This window comes from Manis javanica, chromosome 4 (genome assembly GCF_040802235.1).
Source record: "Manis javanica isolate MJ-LG chromosome 4, MJ_LKY, whole genome shotgun sequence".
Taxonomy (NCBI): domain Eukaryota; kingdom Metazoa; phylum Chordata; class Mammalia; order Pholidota; family Manidae; genus Manis; species Manis javanica.
Window position 1 is genome coordinate 169,053,970 of NC_133159.1, and position 24,074 is coordinate 169,078,043.

The window sequence follows — 24,074 nt, forward strand, 5'->3', positions numbered from 1 at the left end:
GAGGGATGCGCAGAGGCGGGTGCTCAGAGTCCTACGTAATTGGCTAGCCGCGGAGTGAACCGGTGCTGTTTAGCTGATTGGCAGAAGGTAGACAGCCCTCGGAAACCGCCTTCACTTCGTCCATTGGCATCCTGTGAGAGTAGGCGGGATTGGTCCATCGTGTGGTGCTGATGATTAGCAGGCGGCTGAGAGGGTGTTGGGAAGAGGCTTGGTGGGCGTGGGCAGTGGGGGCGGTGACTTCCTCATTATTGGCTGGTGAGGTGGGTAGGGGTGGTACGAAGGTCCAGTAATTGCCTGGGATTGGCGGGCACTGCGGTGAGTGACAGGCAAGGGGACGAGCTGCGCGACCAGCGGTTTGTTTTTCGGAGCGTTCCTGAGGTGGAGAACGGTGGCCGGACGGAGCGACTGCCGGGCTGAGGGACTGGCAGGCGGGCGGGCCGAGCGGCGCCGCCAAGGCCGGGCTGGGCCGAGCCGAGGAGCGCCGGGGATGTAGCGGCCCACCCTGCCCATGCCACAGCGCCCGGCCGCGGGCGGAGCCGGAGCCGGAGCCTGGGGAGGCGGCGGGGGGCCCGAGCGCAGCCCGCGCCTTCCGCGCGGAGCCAGGCCCGCTGCCGTCCCCGCCGCCCAGGCCCCCGGCATGCAGCTCCGGCTGCGGAGGTGACACTCAGGCCCGAGCCGATACCGCCGCCATCGCCACCATGGGTGAGTGTCGCCACCGCCCCGGCCTGTGCCCGCGCGCTTCACGTTGCCCCGCCCCGGGCTGAGGGGAGGAGAACCCTGGGCCGCTGCCTGACAGGCATGGACAGCCCGCCCGAATGGGACTGTGGACCGCCGGCACCCGCCCGCTCCTCTCGAGGCTCCGGGACGGGGGTGGGGTTCTGGCTTCCCCGGCCCGCCGGGGCGGTTCCGGCCGGCGGAGGCCACTCGGCAGCCTCCTTCCGGGCCGCGCCATGGGCGCATCCCGAGGAAGCGGCAGCGGAATCGAGGGCCAGTGCTCCGCGGGGCAGCCCGCCCCGGCCCCAAGCGAGCCGGACTGCGAACCCGAGGGCGGGGAAGCGAGAGCGCAGTGTGGGGCCCAGGCTGGAGGCTGGTGCAGGCCCAGCTGCTGTTGTGTCTTTTCCTTGATTTGCTTTTTTTTCCTGCCTGTGTCATTTCCTTCCCTTTGCTCACACAGGCCGGCCTGTGAGAGTTCCCGGGGCTTGCTCTCCAGCCCTGTGCGCTCCCCAGAGCAGGGGGGAGGGAGTGTGGGGAGATAGGGTGGGAGGTGATTAAAACGGCAATCCCTGTTATCTACCGCGCGGTTGAGAGATGAGAGCTGCGCGCAGATTGCTGGAGGTTAGGAATTGGTGGGGGCTGCCAGTTATAATTCACATCCTACTTTTTGAAAAATCCAGTTGCAGTGTTTTACATCCGTTATTTTTATCTTGCGATATTCCTGAAATTATGTAACTTTTGAAGGAAGCATTCGCTATACAAAATAATTTCTATGAAATCATTTCCTTTTTATCAATATTTAAAGTTTCTGTTGTGAAGATGTAATCTAAGAATATCTTTTAATGTCTTCCACACACAGCGTTTGAACTGAATTATATTTCATGTCCTTTTGGTAATTTAGTTAATAACTGTTGAAGGAGATGAAGAAGCAAATAACATTTCAGATGTCCAGTACTCTGCTTTTCTTGCTGGATCAATAATGACACTGTTGTCCACGATCGCAAGTTTGGCATTGGCAAGTGTTTGGTATTGTCCTAAGTAATTCAAAGGGTAAACTTATGTCAAAAGATCCTTTGCAAAACCATTCATTGCATCTGTAAAGTGCCCCTTGTGAAGAGAGAATGTTAAGGTTTGCTTTGCCCTATAGCAAGGTCAAGTCATTTTTATAGGAGGTTAAGTGTATGCTGTGTCACTTAGGGCAGATATTTTTTGCCCTATCTCTACACTCTTGGGTTTGAATGAACTGCCTTGTTCTATGCAGCCCCTCGTACAGTAAGGGGTGGTTTTTTTCACTTGCTGGACTTACTGTTTCCTTCCCAAGAAATGCTTGTTCTTTTGGGGAAAGTCTCCTGTGACAGTAAGCATAAAAGGAACTGTAAGGTCTGAAATACATAATTCAACCAATACTTACTGAACATTTATAGTAAATGGAGCACATAGTTCTTCTTGTCCTCCCCAGATTCATTTATCTTGTGTTCTGGAATTTGATAATTGAAATAAATCTTTAATTGATTTATGAACCTGCATTTGTGAGAGTCTCACCTGTGGGGGCAGTCTCAAGTCCCAAAGGGGAGCATGAAATACTTGAGTGTTTGTGGACCTCCCATTCCCCACTTTCTTGACTGCTAAACCAGTTAGAGTGCCCAGACATGTTGGGTGCAGTTCATTGTCTAATGTGAAAATAAATGTCAGTCTGTTCTCACATTTCAAGACATTTTGTTTAAGTGTCTGAGTATATGGAGAGACAGTAATAGGGAAGAAAGGAACTATATAGATAGGGCCCAGAGCCCCAAAGGAAAAAGGACCAGGACTTCAGTGTCTTCTCATGTGTCCCCAGGTCAGTTTTACATGAAGGAACTGAGATAGTGAGGTGGGAATTAACTTGCCTGGTGGCTGCAGTGTATTTGGCAACCTGGTTTAAGATCACTGCCTGCCTTCAACACTTTTCCCTATATCATTCTCTCTATTTTGTAGATGACCTTGACATGTAATTAGGGCTAATAACTGAATTCTCCCAGAACCTGGCTCTTTAATTTGCTTTGTATAGGGATCAGCAAGAATATATGTACATACACACAGTCTCTCTTTTAAATATTGCTTTCCATTTGGTGATATAAATGATAAAAATTCAAATTCCCAGGTTAGTTTGCTTTAGTTGCTGTAGTTCTAAATAAACTCCAAGGGGTTGAAAAGAGAGAAACATGGACTTACTGATATTTTCATTACACTTGTTCATTTTGAGCCCAGCAAGGAAAGGACTAAAACTAGAGGCTATGCCCTGCAGGTTCTTTGGTTAAGTCATATTTTCCTGAGCTGCTCTAAGCCCCACACTCAAGCCTGTTTGACAACTTGAGTTGGTAATAAAAACAGGTCAGATTTTATATTAGCTGTTAGCCCCAGTAAATTCTGGTGAAAACTACACTTATCCCTGTAAATAATAGGAAATTTTTTGGTGGGTAAGTGGGTGGGTTTTGATACTATATGGTCATAAAAAATAATTGGGATTGACTGGTTGTTTTTTCTTGGTCACACTAGAATTCTCTTCTAGTTTAAGCAGTTATAGTGGCAAATGCTATTAATAACACCTGAGGTTAATTAGTGTTCATTTGGATTTTTTAATAAGCACAATCTTAAACTTAGTGGGAATATTACTGAAAAATATGTTACTATTTGGAAATGTTACAGGAAACTATTGAACGGAATATTGGATTAAGAATGGTGTGGTTCTGGTGTGATAACTTGATTTGAAGTCAGAATCAATGTGATTTACAGATACCTTGTGTCCTGAGGGTTCCAAGGCTGTTGGGAGTTCCCAGTTGCACTAGTCTGAACTCAGTTTGCCCAGAACTGACCATCTGTGTAGACTGAATAGTTAGCAACTGTTTTGATTGAAATTGGGATCACAGTTTAATGAATTAACAATGAGGTGTTATAGGTACTTGGTCAAAACTGTGCAAAGGTACACAGTGGGGAGAGAACAATTCTGTAGTTTTAGGTTTGAAATATACAATCCTATAGTCTCTAGACCTTTAGATTAATTTCATTAAATATTAAATGTAGTAGTGATATATAGATTCTTATAAGTAAGCAGTGACTTACTTTGTAATATGTATTTTTAAGTTTTGAGCCATCAATTAATATTGAAGGACAGGTATATCCCATAAACAGAAAAACAAACATCAGAGCTATAGCATGGGTTCAGTCATGTCCTTGAAGGAAAAAAGTTTCTTGTGAATTGAGGATTGGGTCTTTGTGCTACATTTACTAGAAAAAGATGTTTGCGCAGGTATGGACAGGGTGGAGGCAGTGGGAGTATTTGAAATGTCATGAATTATTAGTCAAATCTGGCTCAGGAGTACTCTGAAGCACAGGATCTCCTGGGTGAGCAGTGTGATCAGACAATCTGGCAGAACTGGATAGAGTGTTGGCAAGATAAAGGAATAATACCGTTAGTTAAGTGAAAACAAAGATTAAGATACTATTTTGGGGATTTGTAGAAATGGAGAAGAGAAACTTTCTGACATAGTAAATAGATATCATGCAGGACAACACTGTTTATTGAAGCAAATGGTGCTTCTGGAAACTTTTCTGGGTTCTTAGCAAAGGGAATTCATAAATGGGAGTACCTTCAGAAATTCTCAATCATAATATAAATTGGTCAGGGGATGGTAGCACAGCATGGAGAATATAGCCAGTGATTCTGTAACAACTTTGTATGCTGACAGATAGTAACTGCACTAGTTGGGGTAAGGATTTAATAATACAGGTTACTGTTACATACTTGAAACCAACATAAGATTATGTATCAACTATACTTCACTAAAAAATAAATAAGTAAAATAAATGGGAGTGCCTTAAGCCCTGCTTTTAGATAGAAGTAATAGTTCAGTTTGGAAGACTGACTTTCTGCTAGAGCTAAAGAGAGAGGATGTGTTGCCTGGCAGCCCCCATACTATAGGTCACGGTGTCCAGAGAAGACAAAGTACATGGTGCTGGATAATTATGGATAGATAATTACCTGTCTGGTCAAGAGTTCTGAAGAACTTCCACTTTTTAAACCCAACCCTAATCCATGTTTCACAGATCTCTTCTTTTCTCTTTTCTATGAATACTCCTTCTCTAGATTCTTAACCTCTTAATTCTTCCTCTGTGCTTCTTCCTGGTAACTTTCAAAAGTGTCAGACAATCCCCATCCTCAGAAAATCTTTTCAAGTTTACAGCATACTATTACCCCTGCTTCAACTTGTTCACATGTAAAGTTTGCAAATGAGTTGTTGATTTCCACTACTTCCAATTTTATTTTATCTCCAGCTTCTTGATTCTCTAAATTTTTGTTTCTGTCTCTACCGCCCTATGGACCTGGCTGGGCTGCAGCTGCCCTTCTGTGGGTTGGGCCACTGTGGTGTCACTCTTGTTTTTTCCAATCCTCTTAAAGGCTTCTTTACCCACATACCTTCTTCCTACTCTACTCCATAAGGATTACTGTTCACTGAGGATTAGAACCTGACCCTCTTTTTGTCCCTGCTACCCCTCACTTGCTATCATGTCCTTTCTTGTCCTCAGTTCATTTTTTAAGGTCTCTTGCATAGCTGGAACACCTTGCTTTTCTGAAAGAATCTTTATTCTGTTAATAATTATGTAAAATCACATGTACAACCTCTTGCTACTCACACTGTAAAAAAAATTTTTTACACAGGTTTATGTACTCTGGTTTGTATATTGTCTAATTCAATCTCTTTATTTGTATGACCTCATATTTTTATGTCATTTATTCTTTTACCACTAGAGTTTGAATACCTTGAAGTATTTTTCAAAACTGTCTAATGTGTAATACATGATAGGTACTCAGTAGATGGTTATTGTTAATGATTAATAAAAATTTAGGACTAAAATTAAGTATTAGGATAGATTAAGTGTCCTCCAGTCTTTTCCCATTGATGATCATAGCCAGCATTTTTTTAGCATTACTAAGTGTTAGGTACCATGAGGAGTAATTTGTAAGTTTTGTTTTTTCCTTTAACTCTCACAGCAGCTCTGTGAAGTGATACTTTTATTATTTCCATTTTACAGATGAGGAACTGAGGGTTAGGGAGAATAAGTGATTTGTTCAAGGCATCCTTAAACTTAGGTCTTTCTGGCTCCAAAGTCCATATATGACCAACTGTTGTACTCTAAAAAAGCTGCTCTTTGTTTTTTTTTAAAGTTTTGTTTTTATTTTTTAAGGAATTCCGTATTGATGTGCTGGTAATTCAGTTAAAAAATCTCAATCCAGGAAAAAATGCCTAAAAGAGCCTCTTTATTTACTTCCTGTCTTTATCCATGCCTTTAGTTTGAAGTATCAGTTTAAGAATCTGTCTGCCTCTAGCAATGTATTTGATTTTGACCCAAAATCAGATTCTGTAATCCTGTTTCATTTGTGTCAGTTGTCTGGATTTCAAGAGATAGGGCCAAACTCTTCCTCTAGTGTGTTCTCCGTGCTGGAACTACCAAACAAATTTATTCATTAAGTAATGCCAGGAATTGGTTAGCCTACTGGAAACAGAATTTGTCAACCTGATAAACCTGCTCTTAAAATAGTATCATCTTACATAAAATTAGAAATGGTTTCTCTAGTCATACTTGTTGTGGATTTGACCTGAAAACATGTATATTTATCTGTGTATGTGTATTTACATCTATCTTGGCTCAATAATCTGATTTGAATCAACTAAAGTTACCAATTCTAAGAATGATTACCTTGATACTGAAAACAACAGTCATTCCGCTGTTAGGAGTTTAACTGGATGTGCCTCAGAAAACATCTGTCTGGTCATAATCCTCCTTATAATGATCCCAATTTACTGTTATAGTTGGCCCAAGAATTTTATACACATATTTAGTAATATATAAGCCAATTTAATATATAAGCTCATATATAGAATATATATAAAGCCAGTCTTCCTAGTGTAAATGTTATCCTCTAGTTTTAAAACCTTGGTTGGGAGGTTAAAAAAGCAAAAAGCCAAGAAAGTTCCCTTTCTTTAAGGAGCCTATAGGGAAATTGCTAGAAAACATAAAATAATCGATGGGATATATGTGTTTTAATTTTGGCAAGTGCCTGTCTGTAGATACCCACTTCCTCTTCTTTCGTTATCCCATTTACCTCATTCTTTCAGTACCACAGCTATTATCACTCTCTTAAATACTTCCTTATATATTTTAAAGTGGAATTAGATGGGAAGCTCTTTACTGGTGTTTCTCCTGCAAATTTTAAATCTAATTTTACTTTGCTGAGCAGGGAAAAACCTTTTAATGGACATGTAACTTTTTTCCTTTTCTGCATCTCCTTGGAGGGTATGTAGGGCACCTGAGCAGATTCAGTCTAGGAAGAGGGGAGAGACAAATAGTGCAATTTTACTTCCTCTTCTTCATGCTGTTCTTTTCTTTCCACAAGGTATTAGAATGTTTCCAAGGGACAATGATAAAGGGCAAAAGATAGGCACTCTTTTTGGGTGGAGTCTTTTGTACTTGCTTTTTTAAGGTGTGCCGTAAGTCCCCAAGTGACTGACTCACTTGTCACCAAAATAAGTGTATCAACTCATCCTTCTTGTTCCTTTCCAGATGAACAGATTTATTTATTTTCACCCAAATGCTATTTGTGTGGATAAGGATTCCTTGAAGGACCTGGAAGAATTTTGCAAAACTTGGAATTGGGCTGGTTTGGATTCTAGGTTTTGGTTAGTTGTCTTCAATACATGAGAACTCTAGTACTCAATGCTATTTGAAGAAAGGGGATTAAATGTAATGCCAGTAAAAGTCTCAGAGACAATGCATTGCTTGGTCAGGTAGGGAAGAAAAACAATAGAGCTGTCTTTGACTTGCCTGTGGGGACCAGAAGGCCTATAAACTTGTAAAAAGTTGGGAGGTGGGTATTCAAAGGCTGGGTTTGTAAATCAACTTCTGGTCAAAGCAGCTACCTGAGGTCCTTGCTTGGTACCTTTCAAAATGTGCTCTCCTACATGTGATACTTTAAGAATAAGTCTGTGACTGATTCTGTCCTATAATCAGCTCTGCATGAATTCATCTTTTCACACAGTATCCTACTATCCTGCTGTGCTGTGCTGTTTTTCACTTCACTCCAACTTTTATCTATCTTTTCTGGCTAAGTTTCTCTGGCACTGAAGAATTGCTGTGTTCCAAGCACCTCCTTTGCCCAACCCAGTGAATTAGTAAACACTGCTATCAGAAATCTGGTTGGAGAGCCGCTAAGAATCCATTAAAATTCAAATCACCACAGTCTGACCTCAGTTATCTACTTTTCATAGACAGCAAATCCATGTGATTGTAGTTACAGGGTCTGTCATTTCACTTGGGCAGAACTCCCTGAGTATTAGTCACATAATACACAATAATTTTTTGTGAAAGTACCTTGCTGGTCTGTGTTAAAGTGTCTCAGCCCATGTGCTTGCTTTCATTGCAGATGAACAGGAGGCACTGAACTCGATCATGAAGGATCTGGTGGCCCTCCAGATGAGCCGACGTCCCCGTGTGCCTGGATATGATACCATGAAGAACAAAGACACAGGACACCCAAATAGGCAGGTGTGTGTGGCCCTGACAGACTTAATCAGATTTGTTGGGCATGCGTTTTCAAATGGGAAATATTTGAGAAGACAAAGATGCTCTAATATCAGACTAGAATGCTACTGGCTCCATGCCTTCATAGTCTATTAAGTGATATATACCAACCAGTTGGTTCATGATCTGGAGTCCCAAAGCTTTGTGCATCTGACCTTCTGCATGGTGTTTCATCTGTGGAGGGTAAGAACAATTCCTTCACTTATTATGGGACAATATTCATATAATTTTTCCGTTACTGATTATTTGGCAAATGTTTTATCCAGATTCACAATCCCTAAATCAGAAGGTTTTTAGCTACCTTACAATATAAAAATGTAGTATTAGCTTATGTAAAATATAAGTAGGAAGATAATTTATTTAATAAAAAGTCATAAAATATATTCTAAAGGTAACAGTCAGTGATTTAGTTATTATTGTTTAGTTGTTTCCCCTTATTAGCTCAGATAGATAAGAATGCCTGTTTCATTGAGAGTTGTGTGCTCTTTAGGAAAACAGTTCCTATTTTTGTTGACCTTTTAACTTACTCTCTGTTGAGCACCTTCTTCTTATCTCTAGCATCATTTACTCCTTTGTTTCTTGTGTATATTGACCCACAGAGAGGAGTGAATGATGGGGAGCTTTCCTCCCTGGTGGGTACCTAGTGCTTACATCAGATGGTTGTTTGGTGTGTTCATGAAAATTTGCTCATGACGTCCTCCCTTGTGGTTCTCTTTGTTATCAGCTAACCTCCCTCCTCATTTGCACTTTGCCTACCAGTTCTTGAAAAGTACCCTAGGTTTCTAGAGAAAGTATAAGGCTCTAGAACTTTTTCTGGCTTAGGTCTGCCAGATATAGCCTCCCAGAGTATTTCCTGCCTTTAGGAAAACTAGGGCCCCTGAATGCTTCTGTTACATGTTATAACAGAAGGATTAGTTTAGAAAGCTGCTTTTGTTTTTGTGGTTACCTTACAGAAATGGGGGAACAACAGATTAGGGCCCATTCTTGTACTGTTTTCTTACATTATTCTGTCTAATTGTGTGAGTTCTCCCTTGCTGTAACTCATTTCTATTCAAAGCTGCTTTTGGAAGGAGCCTTTTACCAGAAGTGAGTCCCCTCCCCCAGGCTTGAGCCTAATGACCTCACTTTCCTTCCTGTCTTCCTATGTGAAGTATGCTTGCTACCGCTGCCCCAGTCAGCTGATCTTTCTCCAAATGGGGCTGTTAGTATGGGTATCAGTTAGGAAGTGAAAAGGGGGAGCTTACTTGAGTTGCAAGGCCCAAAGGGACCAGGTTGGGAAGGGAAGGAGTGGAGTGGTCCCTGATCATTCAGTGAAGGGAGATTACCTTTTCAGGATCCTCTGCTTAGAGCCTACAACCTATTATAAGATAAGTCCTGATCTTCTTCTTTGTGTGTTGCTCTGTTACTGGAGTGAAGTCAGTGGTTATGAAGGAGAAGGCTGGAAAAAGGATTGACTACTGATTAGGAATATTCTGAACAAGAGGTACTGGCTCTTTGGATCCACAATTTACTTGTATATAGTCAAAACTTTTTCTGTTGCATGGAGGATACAAATTATTAACCTCAGTTTTTTTGTTTTTAAAGAAAAAACAGAACAGCAGCAGCTCAGCCCTTCTGAACAGCCCCCCAGTAACAACAAGCTCATGTGCAGGGGCCAGTGAGAAAAAGAAATTTTTGGTAAGGAACCAAATTACCTGTTAAAGCTAAAATGTGCTTTTAAATCTGATGCTAGTGCTTGGAAGAGTGTGGAGTTCATTTCCTGGACAAGTCATTTTAGTGGATTTTAGGGAGCACTGGTTGCTCATAACCTATGTTCTTCTGTGCTTCTGGTCACCATTTCTCAGAGCAAAAATATTCATAAGCAGCTTTCTATCAGTGCTGTTCAATAACCTTTATGTGGTGATAGAAATATTTTGTATCTCTGCTGTCCAGTATAGGGACCACTAGCCATACAAAAGTATTGAGCTGAGGAACTGAATTTTAAATTTCATTTAATTTTAATCAACTTAAATTTAAAAAGCCGCATGTGGATAGTGGTTATTGTTTTTGGACAGTGCAACTTTATGTACTGTATAAAGGACTTGATTTGTTCGGCAAGAAATTAAGTGCATGTTTGGAGATATTTTGTGATTCATTGGTACATTCATTCTTCCACACAGGTCATGAGTTTCTGTGTATTGTGATAAGCTCATCATTGGGAATCCTATCTAAGATTCTGTTCCAGAGGGCATAGGGATCTTAGAATGTGAAGCTGTGGAACTAACATAGCTGTTTAGAAATTGAAGTTCAAAGTGTTAGGCTATTATTGGGTAAAAGGGCAATGAAAGTATCCAGATAGCTTTTCCCCCTAATAAAGTCAAGGTAGTAGAGTGGTCTCTCCTGGAAAGTGTAGCAGATGTTCAACTTCTAGACTGGAAGAAGTATTCTGGAGAAAAATTCTGAAAGCAGAAAGAAAGGGAAAGTGTCAGTGAATGCAGTTCTAGGAAAGATGGGTGAACTTGGGGTGTGAGAAACATTGTGGAGAGACTTGTTACAGCTTCGTGTGATGAAAAGATTCAGGCCTAATAGTCTGGAGATGTTAATAATCTGTTAACATAGGACTTAACAATTTACAGAGTGAATTTACATTTATTACTCTTCTTGTTTTGGTTCACTTAGGCCTGGGATAGAATTAAACAGTTTTCTACATTGCCAGTTCTTCTGCCAGAAGATTCATGCTTAGGAAGAGAGAGAGGAATGAAAGATCAAAACCTGATTGAAATGGCTAAGAGATGCCAAATTGGGCTAACAATTCAAATTGCAGAGACCCAGTTGAATCTAACCAAGTATTTTGGCCAGTAGGAGAGGTTATTTATTCAGGGATGGGATGGTGCTGGCAAGGCAAAGAGTGCTTCAGTGTGAGAATGGCAATCTGGCCAGAAGGCAGAGCTGAGATTGGCATGGCCTCATGGGGTTCAAACTTGGCACAGCAAGGAGAGCCAGAGGAACTGTGGGTTCATTAACAGAACTGTTTTGGACTTGGAAGAACTGGAAAACCTAATTTAGTATCTCTGCTTGGCAGGACTTCAGACATCCTCTTCCCTAAGTAAACAGGCTAGGTAAATAATTAAAAAAGAGAATGCATTTGAGAACAACTAAGCATTTTGAGCTGCTCTGGAAATACCTGAGCAATGAGGTGCTCAGCTATGAACTATTTGCTAGGAGGTGGAATCTGTGTTCTCTATATTTTCCCTCTTACACATTGGGTCCCTGGAAGCCTACAGCCTGGTTAGAGCTGGCTGAATCTTCTTAGCCCTAGGTGTGGCTGGGGCCTGTGGACAGTTTTTCAGGCTGTGATGTGCAGCATCCTTTTAGTAGTCACCAAGTCAGTTTTATCAACGGGTGCTGTTACTCTGTGAGCTTGACAGCTCAGTGTAGTGGAAAGAGCACTGGCCTAGAAGTCACTGAGTTATTAATAATCCAGTAACATAGGATTTTACAATTTTTATTTAGAGTGCCTTCAACAACAGCAGTTAACAACATAAACTATAAGCATGTGTATAATACATTATAAAGTTTACAAAGTGATTTAATGAAAGTATTGAATAGAGCCAGGAAGCAAACCAGATCTTCTGACTCTTGGTCATGGTAATTTTACCATGTGAAAGTCTAATCATTTTTTTAAACTTTTTAAACTTCTTAAAGTTGTTGTAAGATCATAAAATGTAAAACATTTTGTACATTATAAAACAAATGTGCAAATGAAAAGCAGTAGTGATTATATCACTTCTGTTGTGTTTTGGAATGGTGGCTATAAGCTTTAGTGAAAGCTTCTAACCAAATCTGTGCATACTGTCTTGGAACTGAAATGGTTAAGGTTTTCTACATTTTTTGGATTGTCATTACTGTCTATCAGATGGTCCTTTGCAAACTCCAAATATTGCCCAATTTCTGAAAAATCCCAGTGGAGTAAGAAATAGGATCCTTATTTTCATGGATTCCTCTTTGCTTTAAATCTTATCAAAATAGTAGGTAGAAGATTAAACAAAGCCCAGGATCATGAGATGTTCACTAGTGGGTGCTTAAGAATGGAAAGGTTGCTTTCTTCAGAGCAGTAACTAGCTGAGCAGGGCTCTTGGCTATCAGTTCTAAAAGGAGACAAATTCTAGGAGCTATTCTTCCTCAGAGTCGGGGATTGAGCAGACTGTCTTGTTTTTACTATGATAGACCTGGCTCTTCAGGACTTCCTTTCTCTTTCAAGGGCTGTTGATAAGATAGGCTGGCTAGTTTGAACATAAAACATAAAGCAATATACAAGCTTTGTATTCTATTTTGTAAGAAGGTTGCTTTTTTCCCCTTCTTTCTTTATTATTTTGGTGGTGGTTTATTTACTAAGCAGCAATAGATAACTAATACACCATTTGATCATTGACTTATTCACTCATAGTCACTGACTCCCTACTGCATGTGCATGCCTGCATAATTCTAGGACTGAAGATACAGAAAGAACTAGGGCAGAAAAGAAGGTTGCTTTGTAATCATCTTATCCACTGATCTCTTAGGACTTTCCTGAGTCACACAAATTAAATTATTTGTGTTGCCTTTTTCTTCTCATTATTTACTGTCTCTGGCAAAATAAGTACTTCAATGCCAAAGGTGTGGGAGCCATCGAAGGTGTTTAGCAAATACAGGGGGACAGAGTTCTGCAGAATCAGAGAAAAGGGTACCAGGGATGATGGCTAGCTGAGGCCTTTTCCAGGTCGAATTAGTTCACTAACCTTTGTTTAATAAACACTGTTTGAATTTTTTTTTTGCCTTGGGAGCCCTCTTGGGTTGCAAGTTTAATTACTGAGTTCAGACTTTGAGAAGATCATTTCTACTCAAGTTTGGTATCATCATTGGTTACTCCTATTGCCCCTGCTGACTTCCCAAATCTGCACTGCCCTCCAGGCATGGCTCTTATTATTGCTTTCACCAGATTGGCTGTGGTGGGTAGGGGACTTGAACCTGCTTAGACCTGAAATTTTGTACTGGAACTTGTTTCTCAACAACTGTGGCACTTCTCCTTTCAGTTCAGAGTGTGTTTATAGTTAGGCTTTCTAGACTGTAACACTAGGAATTATGCAGACTTACTGGGAAATGAGAAATACATGAAACAAGAAACTAAGGAAAGATGCAAGTATGCCTAAGAATATAGTACAGATAGTAAGTGGCATAGGAGGCCAGGAAAGTGAAAGATGAACTTGGCAGAAGGAGTTAGAATTTGGTGGAAGGAGTTATGGAGTCATTTTGGGTCTTACCCTGGAGGTTATTGAAGGGAAAACTGGAACTTGTATGGATGTGAGGAGGAGAAAGAAGTGAAGAATCAAACAACTCAGAGATTCGAACTTGTAGCCAAGAGAGTAGTGGTAGCAATGTTAGAAATGGCAACAATGAGAGGGGAGACTAGTTTGGGAGGGTAGTTGATTCAGACACATATGGCTAAGTCGAGTTTGATATTACAGTGAAAAAACTCTGAGATTGTATGTGGTTTTTGCAGGTCCACAATCACTTATCTTCAATCCTGAAATCCAAAAATACTGCAACCTAAAGGCTTTTTTTTTCCTGTAAATTTGTAGCAAGCTCATTTGGCAACAAAATCTGACCCTGGCCTGAACAGACACAGGCCTATTTATAGTCTGTATTTATTACACTTATTGTGAATATTCATACTTTGCACTACAAAAACTAACTTGTGTTGTATTAACAGATAAACCTCAGTGACAACAAATATGTCTAGTATGGAGGAAGTGACAGTGCTCACCACAGTCACTTAGGGACTATGATTGAGGGTGGATCCACCGACCTGGAACTTGTGGAGATTCTGTTTCCAGTTCTTTGTCAGAACCAGTCACAAAACTCCAAACTAACTTCATGAGAGACTAAGCAGTACAGAGGGGCTTTCTTATTATTATTTCTTATTATTGCTTTCACCAGAGTGGCTGTGGTGGGTAGGGGGACTTGAACCTGCTTAGACCTGAAATTTTGTACTGGAACTTTTTTCTCAGCAACTGTGGCACTTCTCCATTCAGTTCAGAGTGTGTTTATAGTTAGGCTTTCTAGACTGTAACATAGAACCCCTTGGCCATGGGAGTGCTGCCCCAGAAACCTGGCCCTTGGGGGAGTCATATAATATATAGAACATGTATGTACCATACTACCTTTCTAAATCAAAAAAGTACATTCTGAAACAATTTTGGCCTCATGGGTTTTGGCTAAAGGGTAATGCCCTGTATTATCTATCTTTATTGAGACTTATTCTGTGTTAGGTTCTGTTCTCCTATCTTTACCCTATTAATTCATTTAATTCTTTCAGTAACTTCATGAGGTAGATACTATCACTATTCTCACTTTACAAATGAGGAAACTTAGTAGTAATTTCAAGATCACAAAGCTAAGAGGTTGTAGAGCGAGGATTTGGAGCCAATCGGTTTGACTCTAGTGCTAATTTCTTAACAACAGCTTATCTGCTTCAAATACCTGACAGACAGATGATGTTTTGCTTGAAAGATTGGGTCTGAACATAGAGATTTGGGAATCTCCTAGATTGCCTAAATTTTTATTCCTACTGAGGAAAAGATGTGAAGAGAGGGGGAGAAGTCCAAAACCCAAAGGTCCAAACATCGAGGAATGGTCGTATGTGGGGGTGGGGGTGGGGGTAGGCGTGAGGAAGAGGAATCACTAAGAAAGCAGAAGTGGTTAGAGTGGTGGCAGGTTCTCTGGGATGGGGTAGAGGCACAGAAGGCGGGGGAAGAAAGAACCCCGTGAAAGAGGATTTGGCCGCAGTGCAGAGTGCCCCAGAGAGAGGCAAGGACAGTGGTTGGCAGGAAGGAATTGAATAATTGAATCTGTATCTTTATCTGAACTTTCCTGATCCATAGCTTATTCTAGTCAGCCTGATGGGGGAAATGCAGATTTAGGAACCTGAAAGATTTTGATACCCTGTGTGACACATGGAAGCTGGTCATGGGCCTGCATTCTGCTCTGGAAAGGCTTTCACCACATTGAAGAAGAGATTCAGAGTGCTTGGCATCTTTGTTTACATTGCTTACTAATCACAGGCTTGGTTAGTTTTGAGTAGGAGTGATTTGTGGTTTGAGGCAGAAGTTTAATTACCTTTCTGACAAAATTCGTGTGAAACAGTGCTTGGATTATGGTCCATTGTGAAATAGATTTAGTTCTTTCAGTCCTTCAAAAGGATGGAGGGGAGTCCTTCAGAGGTGCATCTACATATAACATCCCAGTTTAAGAATGAGCGCTGTTAAGTGTTTTTTATTACTACTAAAGTAATTAGATAAAAATCAACAATGGAATAAAAATATTTTTAAAGAAATTAACAGTCGGGGGTGGAACTAGGGAAATCTAAATAGGCTATGGACTTTGATTAATACATCATATTGGTTAATGAATTGTAACAGAAACAGATATACCATGCTAATGTATGATGTTAATAGGGGAAATTGTGTGTGAGGGGAGAAAAGTACATGTGTTCTATCCGCTCAGTTTTTCTGTAAATCTAAATTTGTACTAAAAATAGAATCTATTAATAAAAAATAATAATGAGAGCTACATCAAGGTGTGCTGGGCTGTGAGCAAGGAGTTACCCTCTGTAGGGACAGACAGGGCTGCAAACAGCAGTGAGCATGGGGGTACTCCAGAGCCAGTTGGGGAACTAGAGAGTATAGGAAGCTGGAGATGGCATGTCAGGGCCTGGCAGCATGTCTCAGGCACTGTGCTTTGGAAGGCCCTTGACATGGTAACTGCTTGGCATTTCAGGGGAAGGAGAAAAAGAAGACAGTGAAAAAACCTGCTGTCACTCATGCAAACCTTGAATCCACAGGATACTTCCTCTGCAGCACTGCCCTTTCTGCTTGCATACACCCATGCATGTGTGCACATGCACACCCTCACCTGGAATGCAGACCAGATGGGGCACACTGCCTTCCCGTCCTACCCCCTCCAGCCCCATCCACTCACAACCGTAGCTAAAACCTCCCTTACTGGTTCCCCAGGCCCCATGGCTTGCTGTATGATTGGTAGCGATCTCCTAGTTCTGATTCCATTATTACTCCACCTCCATGAGCTCCAGAAAGGAAGGTCACAATCCTTTGATACTTTTTTCAGTGCTCCCATTGAAGCCCTGCATCTGTGAGTTAAAAAAAAACAACAAAAAAAACCTCCTTTACCTGTATAACACTTAAGTTGTAGCATAACATGGTAAAGAGGTAGGCTTCCAAGGTTTGACTCTTGATTCTTCTTTAGCATTGTGTCCTTGAAGGAACTTATTTAAATTTATTGTAACTCAGCTTCTCCTGTAAAATAGAGACAATAATAGTACCTGTTGTCAGGGCTAGTTTGATTGATATATAGGATATGCTTAGAACAGGCTTAGTATGTAGTAAATGTTCAATAAATGTTACCTATAGTCATATACCATTAATGAATAAAGTGGCTCATACGTTCCATTAAAGGATGAAAGGGCTCTATCAGGACTGTGTTTTGAAGAGTTGTCACATCACAGACTTATTTCTCAGAGATTCTTTGCTGTCCCCTGTTTAATATGTGAACTTTTCAGGGACACAGAGCTCTTTGAACCTCAGTTACCTAGGGAGAACAGCTCATTACATTTTAATTCAGTGATTCTGAAGGTGTGGTCTGGGGACCCCTTGGAGGTTCCCCAAGATCCTTTTAGGAGGTCCATGAGGTCAAAACTATTTTCATAATAATATTAAGGGGTTACTTGCCCTTTTTATGCTTATTCTCTTAAGAATGTTCAGTAGTTTACTAGAGGCTACATGATACATGTTATCACAACAAATTGGAAACAGAAGCTGACATGTGAATCCAGCTGTCTCCTATTAAGCCATGCATTAAAGAGATTTTCGTTCTCTCACTAAACTTTTCTATATATATATATATATGTGTGTGTAGTTTCTTAATAAAAATGTATTCATGTTAACATGTGGCTCTTAATTATTTTTAAATAAATAAAATTAATTTTCTAAGTTTCAGTTTCTAATATGGTATATATAATCTACATAAACAAAAACTCTTTGGGGTCCTTAATAATTTTTAGAGTCAAAATTAAAACCACTGGTCTAGTTCAGTGGACTGGAAGAATTTTAGCCCCCCCTCTCTTGGGAAAAGGAAGTCCTTTATGCACCCATCCTACCTTTCAATCACTCTCCCTTTCTGTCTTCTTTGTCTGCTCTGTGTTCCTTATCTTCATATACTCTGAAATTGTCACTTCATTGTTGCTGCTTTTCACACTTCTGACCTGACTGAGTTATGGAGAGATTGCCAAACTTGGAGCAGTAGAGAGTTTTCAGAAATAGATATGAAATCAAAAGATATGTTCTTTCTTCCAAGGCACAATCTATTAATTTGTCTTTCTCAGTATAATTTTCATTCACTGACTCTGAACCTTTCTCTCTTCTATCTCAATTATTTGTTGGTTTCCTGACAGTCTTTTCTTTTTCCTCTCTACTTGTTCTTTTCTTCTGTAATATCTCTAACCTTTTCCTGTCATTTTGAACTACCTCAAGTTATTTGTTAGCCATTTACAGTATCTTTATCTCCTTGATTGTTCCTTCACATGCTAACACTTGTACTTCCTTTTGTTCCTGATATTTATATTCAATTCTGTTCTTCAGTCAGTTAAACCATTTAACAAATAGTAAACACAAGTATTATAAACCCTTTCCTTTGCTTGTCACTGGAAGTATAGGAACAAGATAGACATGATCCCTGTCCTCCCAGAGCTAAGGCTACCCATGATGGTCATTTAGGACAAAACTGGGGGCTGTTACAAGGTAATTTGTTCAGGGTCCCACTTTACCCACCTGGAAATGCCCTTGAAAGGATTATGGAAATCAGTAGTAGCAGCCTCAGCCATTTATTTGCATGTCTACTGTGTATCAGATATTTTACTTACATTATCTCATAAAGCTCTTATGGTCTCTGCAAATTAGGTATGTCAACAGATGGAAAACTAAGGCTCACAGAGGACAGGTAACTTGCTTGTGGTCATATAGCTAGGAAGAATCAGCACGAAGATTTCTTTCCCTGTTCAGTCATATCAGCCAAGAATGAAAGGTATCCTGGCTAGGAGGTGCTATAGTAGGAGAAGCTCCAGAGCCAGCTGTGGAAATAAAGAGTGTAGGTACTTACAAATGACATGTCAGAGCATAGTAGCTGAGCTGAGGTAGCCACTTAGATCTTGTCCCAAGAACTTTGTCCCAAAGAGTTGGGTTAGAAGAGGAAAGCCCCAACTCACTGAAGGAATGCCTGTGGGGTAGACAAGCTAGAACAGGAGCATCAGGGCTGTTTGCTACTAATGTTGCTAAAGGACTGCCTGAGGCTTACGTGGGAAAGGCAGGATTAAAGCATGCTGCAGAGTCCACTAATCTGTCTATCATTCCTTTGGCAGAGTGACGTCAGAATCAAGTTTGAGCACAACGGGGAGAGGCGGTAAGTCTGCCTTCTAATCAGTGGTTGTGTTCATGTGTGCAGCAGTTCTCAGAAAGCATTGAGCTTGTGGAAGCCATTTTCCTCAGGGGTACCTGTGGGGTCACTGACTGGGTAATGGGGTTGATTGGGCATTAAAGGGAAAGTTTCACTCCTGGGTTGGTCTACCAGTTGAATCTTGTTCTGGTCTTAGAATTGGAAGCCATTTCAACTGCTGATGTGTTAGTCTTCTGCTCTTACTTTGCTGCTGTGAAGTCTGCTGTTTTGCTAAGAGAGGAAGTCAGGACTCTAGCCCTATTCAGAGTCACGGCTTCCAAACATTCTGTGCTACCTGTGGACAAGAGGTCAGGATTCTTCTGTGACATGGTGCCATTCCCATCCCTAGTAGAATGGCCTTGGCTTTGAACACATCAGGGAACACGTTGACTAATTGGAAGTTTCTTTATAAGGTCTCTAGGTCATGGGAAGCTGCACCAAGTCTCTTGGTTGTGAAATATTTCAGATCATTTGAGGACATTTTTCAGTCTATATTCAGTGTCTTACCTTGTTAGGGAAGTGAAAGCAATATTACAAAACCCTTCTGTCCTTTTCTCCATTGCCAATATTTAGTTTTTTGTAGGAAGTCAGGGTAGTTCTCAGTGGAGAAAAATAAGACTCCACTTAATTTCTCAAGTTATTTAAGGAAAAGCTTTTAAAGAGCATACAGAACTCTGGTTGTGGGATATTCAGGACCCTGTGTGGACATGTGTATGGCACATATGTTCATAAATGTGCTTTTTAATATGTTTCCCACTCTTTGCCTTTCTTTTCCATTGATACCCTACTTCCCTTTGCTTTGAGCATTTGGAGAGGTGAAAAGCCTACCCGTGAGGATAAGATCTTCCTGCTTTAGGAATCCTGTCTTCTACTTTAGAACTTTAGTACCTCCAGACATTCTTAGTACAGGTAGTTCTCTGCTGCTGGCATGTTTAAGCCTCCTTGAAGCTACCTCCAGAGGAGATCTGTAGTTGCTGTTTTCCCTTAAAAAGATACATTCACAAGCCTGCAGGATTGTCAGAGGTTGCCTGGTGGAACATTGTGCAAAGAGCAGTGTGCAGAGCCAGGGTCCTGCTGTTGCCTTGTGGGTTCTAGGACTGTTCCAGGCCTGGAGGGAGGAAGGGCTTCTAAGGTATGTCCCCAGCTGCTTATCCTGTGTCCTGCCAGTAGCAGGGAAGTTAAATTGTCACTTCATTGTTGCTGTTTTTCACACTTCTGACCTGACTGAGTTATGGAGAGATTGCCAAACTTGGAGCAGTAGAGAGTTTTCAGAAATAGATATGAAATCAAAAGCTCAATTGTGTTAGGGCCTAATTATGCAGTTACGCTCTTGTGAATTCCTGTTCCCCAAGTGGTATGCAGTTACAGTGGCAGACATACACTGAGAAAGTGTGAGTGTTCAGTTTCAGAAACACTGCCAGATTGAAACCACAAGTATTTAAGGTGGTCAGGCAGGAATGGCCCTGAGCACTAGAATATTGGTATCAAGGTTTTGAGAACTGTACATTCTCTTTTTATGGAGCTGTTCTCAGGAGCCATGACATTTCACTGTTTGTGTACTATGTGTGGAATTGAGGACTTCATAAGTTGGTTCAGGAAAGCCAAGTTGAAAGTGCTCTGTACCAGACAGCTCTGGCTTCATGTATTTTGTGTTTTAGGGTTTTGTAGAGAATGTTATTGTGGGCTTTCTTTACTTTTTACAAGGAAAATGGATCATTTCTATCTAAATGTTACATTAGAATTAATTAAATTAGAGTTTACAGAAAAGAGGAAAGAAGTAGTGACTTTATCCATTTGTTTATGCAAAGTGTCCATTCTGGTGGGCTGACTTTTCTTTTGCTTTAGAAGTATGTGGACCAGACTCCTAACCCTCCTCCATTTTAATTTTAGGGGAGCAAAGAGGAAGACTATAGATTAGGATCTCCTTTCCTTTGAAAACTTTCATGTCTGAACACTGGTAGGGGTGGCTGTCAAAGGTATTAGACCCCTCTTTGAAGCACTGGCCTAAAATTGCCTGTTATTCAGTGTGATGGCAGCATCTTAAATCTTACCAACCCTGAAAGTCCTGGTTTCTGATCTTGACCAGACTTACTTTTGGGGGTTTTGAATGGCTCATTGCCAGGCCAAATAAGGAGAATTTATCTCTGAGCCTGATCCTTTTCTAACAGTGTGCTAGGGTATAACTCAATGGTATCTTCATATTTTATTCAGAAAGGCTGGCCCCTTTTCAGAATTATAGCATTCAGCTGGCCTGTGAGATACAAAGATGTGGAGCACAAGGTGACAGCAGTGTTTGGCAGCCTCTTGAATTGTTGCTGAGGTTCCGGTGAAGGAGGGTATGATTTGGTATTAAGTTAATAGAAAGCCATTCTCAAAAAGCTCCAGAAAACACCCATATCTAGATAGCACCTAACAGTATCACTGCTTGGAATAGTTGATTTGAGGGAAAAAATACAAGGATTACAATATGGATTTCCTGGTAGATATAATCTAATATATACAGCAGTATAATTTCTAAAAATGAAAGGTTATTATGGAGAAATCATTGTCCTGAGATGGTACTGTTTGTGTGAAGGATAGATTATGTTTGTAGTAGTATTCTATCAATGTTGTTCAATAGAACTTACTGCTATAATGGAAATGTTTATGTGTTGTCCAGTATAGTAGCCACTGACCATATGCAGCTAGTGACCACCTGCAATATAGCAAGTAGGACTGAGGAGCCATTTTTAAATTTAATTTTAATTAATTTGAATATAAGTAAGTACATATGGCTAGTGGCTCCATATTGAATAGTGCGGTTCAAGGTAATGAAGGCTTTTATGCTGCTCACTGATTTGAGCCAGCTGGGCACAAAAGAACATTAAAGAAGTTATCTGGTTAGATCCCATTAACATCCAGTGGCTCAGATCCCTCTTTCCTGCGGTTTATTGCTTCTTCCTCTGGTTATACCACTTCCCACTCTGGGGGGAGCTGGGAAGATGTGAAAGAACCACACATTCTTCCTCTAAACATGGAGGAGGGCAAGAGCTATGGAGGCTCCATGGCCCAGTGTGTGACTCCACCACAAGCTAGTCAGATTTCATCTGGCCTAGGTGTGCTGAGAGGTGAAGGTGGTTTTAATATACATTTCCCCCCATTATATCATAAGTATCTTTTCAGGTATTTATTAGTCATTCGTAACTTTTCTGTGAATTGTGTTATTGCACCCCATGCCTACACTTCTGTTGGATTGTTCTTTCTTAGTGATTTTTGCAAGTATTTCCTCCAAACTTGACATTTGTTTTTTTAACTTTGTTGATGGTTTATTTTGCCATCAGAAGTTTAAATATTTTTGTCAAATCTATCTTCTTCCTTTTTGTCATATGTATTTTATGTAATGCTTGGGAAGACCTGCTCCACTCTATTTTTTTAATACATTTTTTCTGTGTGTGTGTGTGTGTGTGTGTGTGTGTAGAGAGAGAGAGAGAAAGAGAGAGATATATATATGTGAGTTTCTGATATTTTCTTCTGTTTCTTTGAGCTCTTTGCTTATTTTTTTTTAACTTATTTAAGTTTTAGAGTATTGGGTTGGACCCATATAAAATTGTTACTTTTGTACATAAAAAATTGTTTACTGTCAGCAGATTCATATAGTTCAAGCTAATACATTCATTAAAACTTTTCATTATGAAAATTTAAAACGCACACAAAAGTAGAGAGAATATTATACTAAACTTCCATAGACCTGTCACCTACCTTTAACATTATTAACATGATACCAATTTTGTTTCATTTTTCCCCACTTTTAAATTTTGCTGTGACATTTGGTGATGAATCATTTTAATACTTCTTTGAACAAGTTCTTATTCTACCCTCTGTTTATAGAAATTGTTCTCTGAACTTAACCTAATGAGTCTATCTAGAAAAGTGTCAATATCAACATGACTTAATGTGCCCACATGTATTAAGAAAATTGATCAGGCATATATTCAACTCAAGGGAAATTCCTGTGACTCTGTGTTAAGAAATCTCACTTCTAGGGATAATTGGTAATGAGATTGCTGTGGCATCTCAAAAATGAACAATGGAAAAGACCTTCCAATCTCCAGGTTTTCTTCCTAACAGGACTGTTTGGAATATAGTTTTGAAATCCAGGTGTCCTGCTATGAGACTCAACTGTCATTGACAGAAAGGTCCAAGATGAAGTGATAAAACAGTAATTGGGATTGAGTGGTGTTTGTGATGCTCAGAAGAAGGGTGAGAGATAGGTGAGAGAAGAAAAAGAGACAACAGAGAGAAAGGCAAACTGTGTGAAAGAGAACCGATGTTGAAAAGGAAGGTATCACTCAGAAGCATTACATTTAAAATACACAATTAACCATACTTACTGTTCCTTTTCAGAATTATAGCATTCAGCCGGCCTGTGAGATATGAAGATGTGGAGCACAAGGTGACAACAGTGTTTGGGCAGCCTCTTGATCTACATTACATGAACAATGAGGTAAGATAGTAGATGGGTGGTGTGGGGACAGGTGCCTGCCTTTTTTCTCTCTGTTTAACTGGGGATTTCCTAGTTTGTTCCTCTAATATCATCTGTAGGTTTTCATTTTCTGGAGCCTCTTTTCTTAATTCAAATAACTCTGGTATTTCTTTTTTTTGCTACATGGGAGATTACATAGCTGTTTCCATTCTTCCTGCTCATTCAGTGCCAGTAGCTGTATACTTCTTCGTAGAATCAGGTATAGCATCAAGGCTAGGCTTATGTTGTCTCCTTTACATTTTTTGGTTATCCTTTTCTTTCCAGCATAGCCTTAACAAGAAGCAGAGAGTTCAGCAGGGGAGGTGTGGAAACTGGTGGGTAGATCCTTTATTGACAGTCATAAATGCCAGATTCTTTTCTCAGAGTTTAACTTGTGAATGAAGCTTGTTTCAAAAGTTAGCACCTACTCCAGTAATTTCTTTAACTCTTCTTCATCCTATTCCACACCTTAATAGCCCTTATTTATTCATACTTTGAACATCACCCAGGAAGGAATTCTTTTGACTTGTCAGTTGCTTGGCTGCTTTCCCAGCTCCAAGAAAGTATTAGAGGCTATAGTCTGCTTAGGCTGATGTTTTGCATTAGACTGAACATGTGTTTGTGCCTAGTCAAGAGCATGTATCTTGAGGGAATTGAGTTGGCAGGTGAGACAAGCTAGGCAACATTATGGCTCTTTGAGAGTCAGGTCCTTACTGTGTAG

At 40.4% G+C, this 24,074-nt stretch overlaps 1 protein-coding gene across 2 annotated transcripts in view; it reads left to right on the top strand.

The window, feature by feature from the left end:
* The first annotated feature begins 324 nt into the window (after nt 1–324).
* MAP3K3 (mitogen-activated protein kinase kinase kinase 3) overlaps nt 325–24,074 on the top strand; it is a 56,360-nt gene continuing 32,610 nt past the window's right edge. Inside the window, exons 1-5 of one of the 2 annotated variants that reach the window (XM_017668057.3) lie at nt 326–702; nt 8,174–8,295; nt 9,916–10,008; nt 18,779–18,819; nt 23,236–23,335. In XM_017668057.3, the coding sequence (XP_017523546.1) occupies nt 699–702; nt 8,174–8,295; nt 9,916–10,008; nt 18,779–18,819; nt 23,236–23,335 (360 nt within the window). In that variant the 5' untranslated portion in view covers nt 326–698. Of the gene's footprint in view, nt 703–8,173; nt 8,296–9,915; nt 10,009–18,778; nt 18,820–23,235; nt 23,336–24,074 lie in introns of both variants that reach the window. The other variant, XM_017668132.3, reaches the window with a different exon arrangement.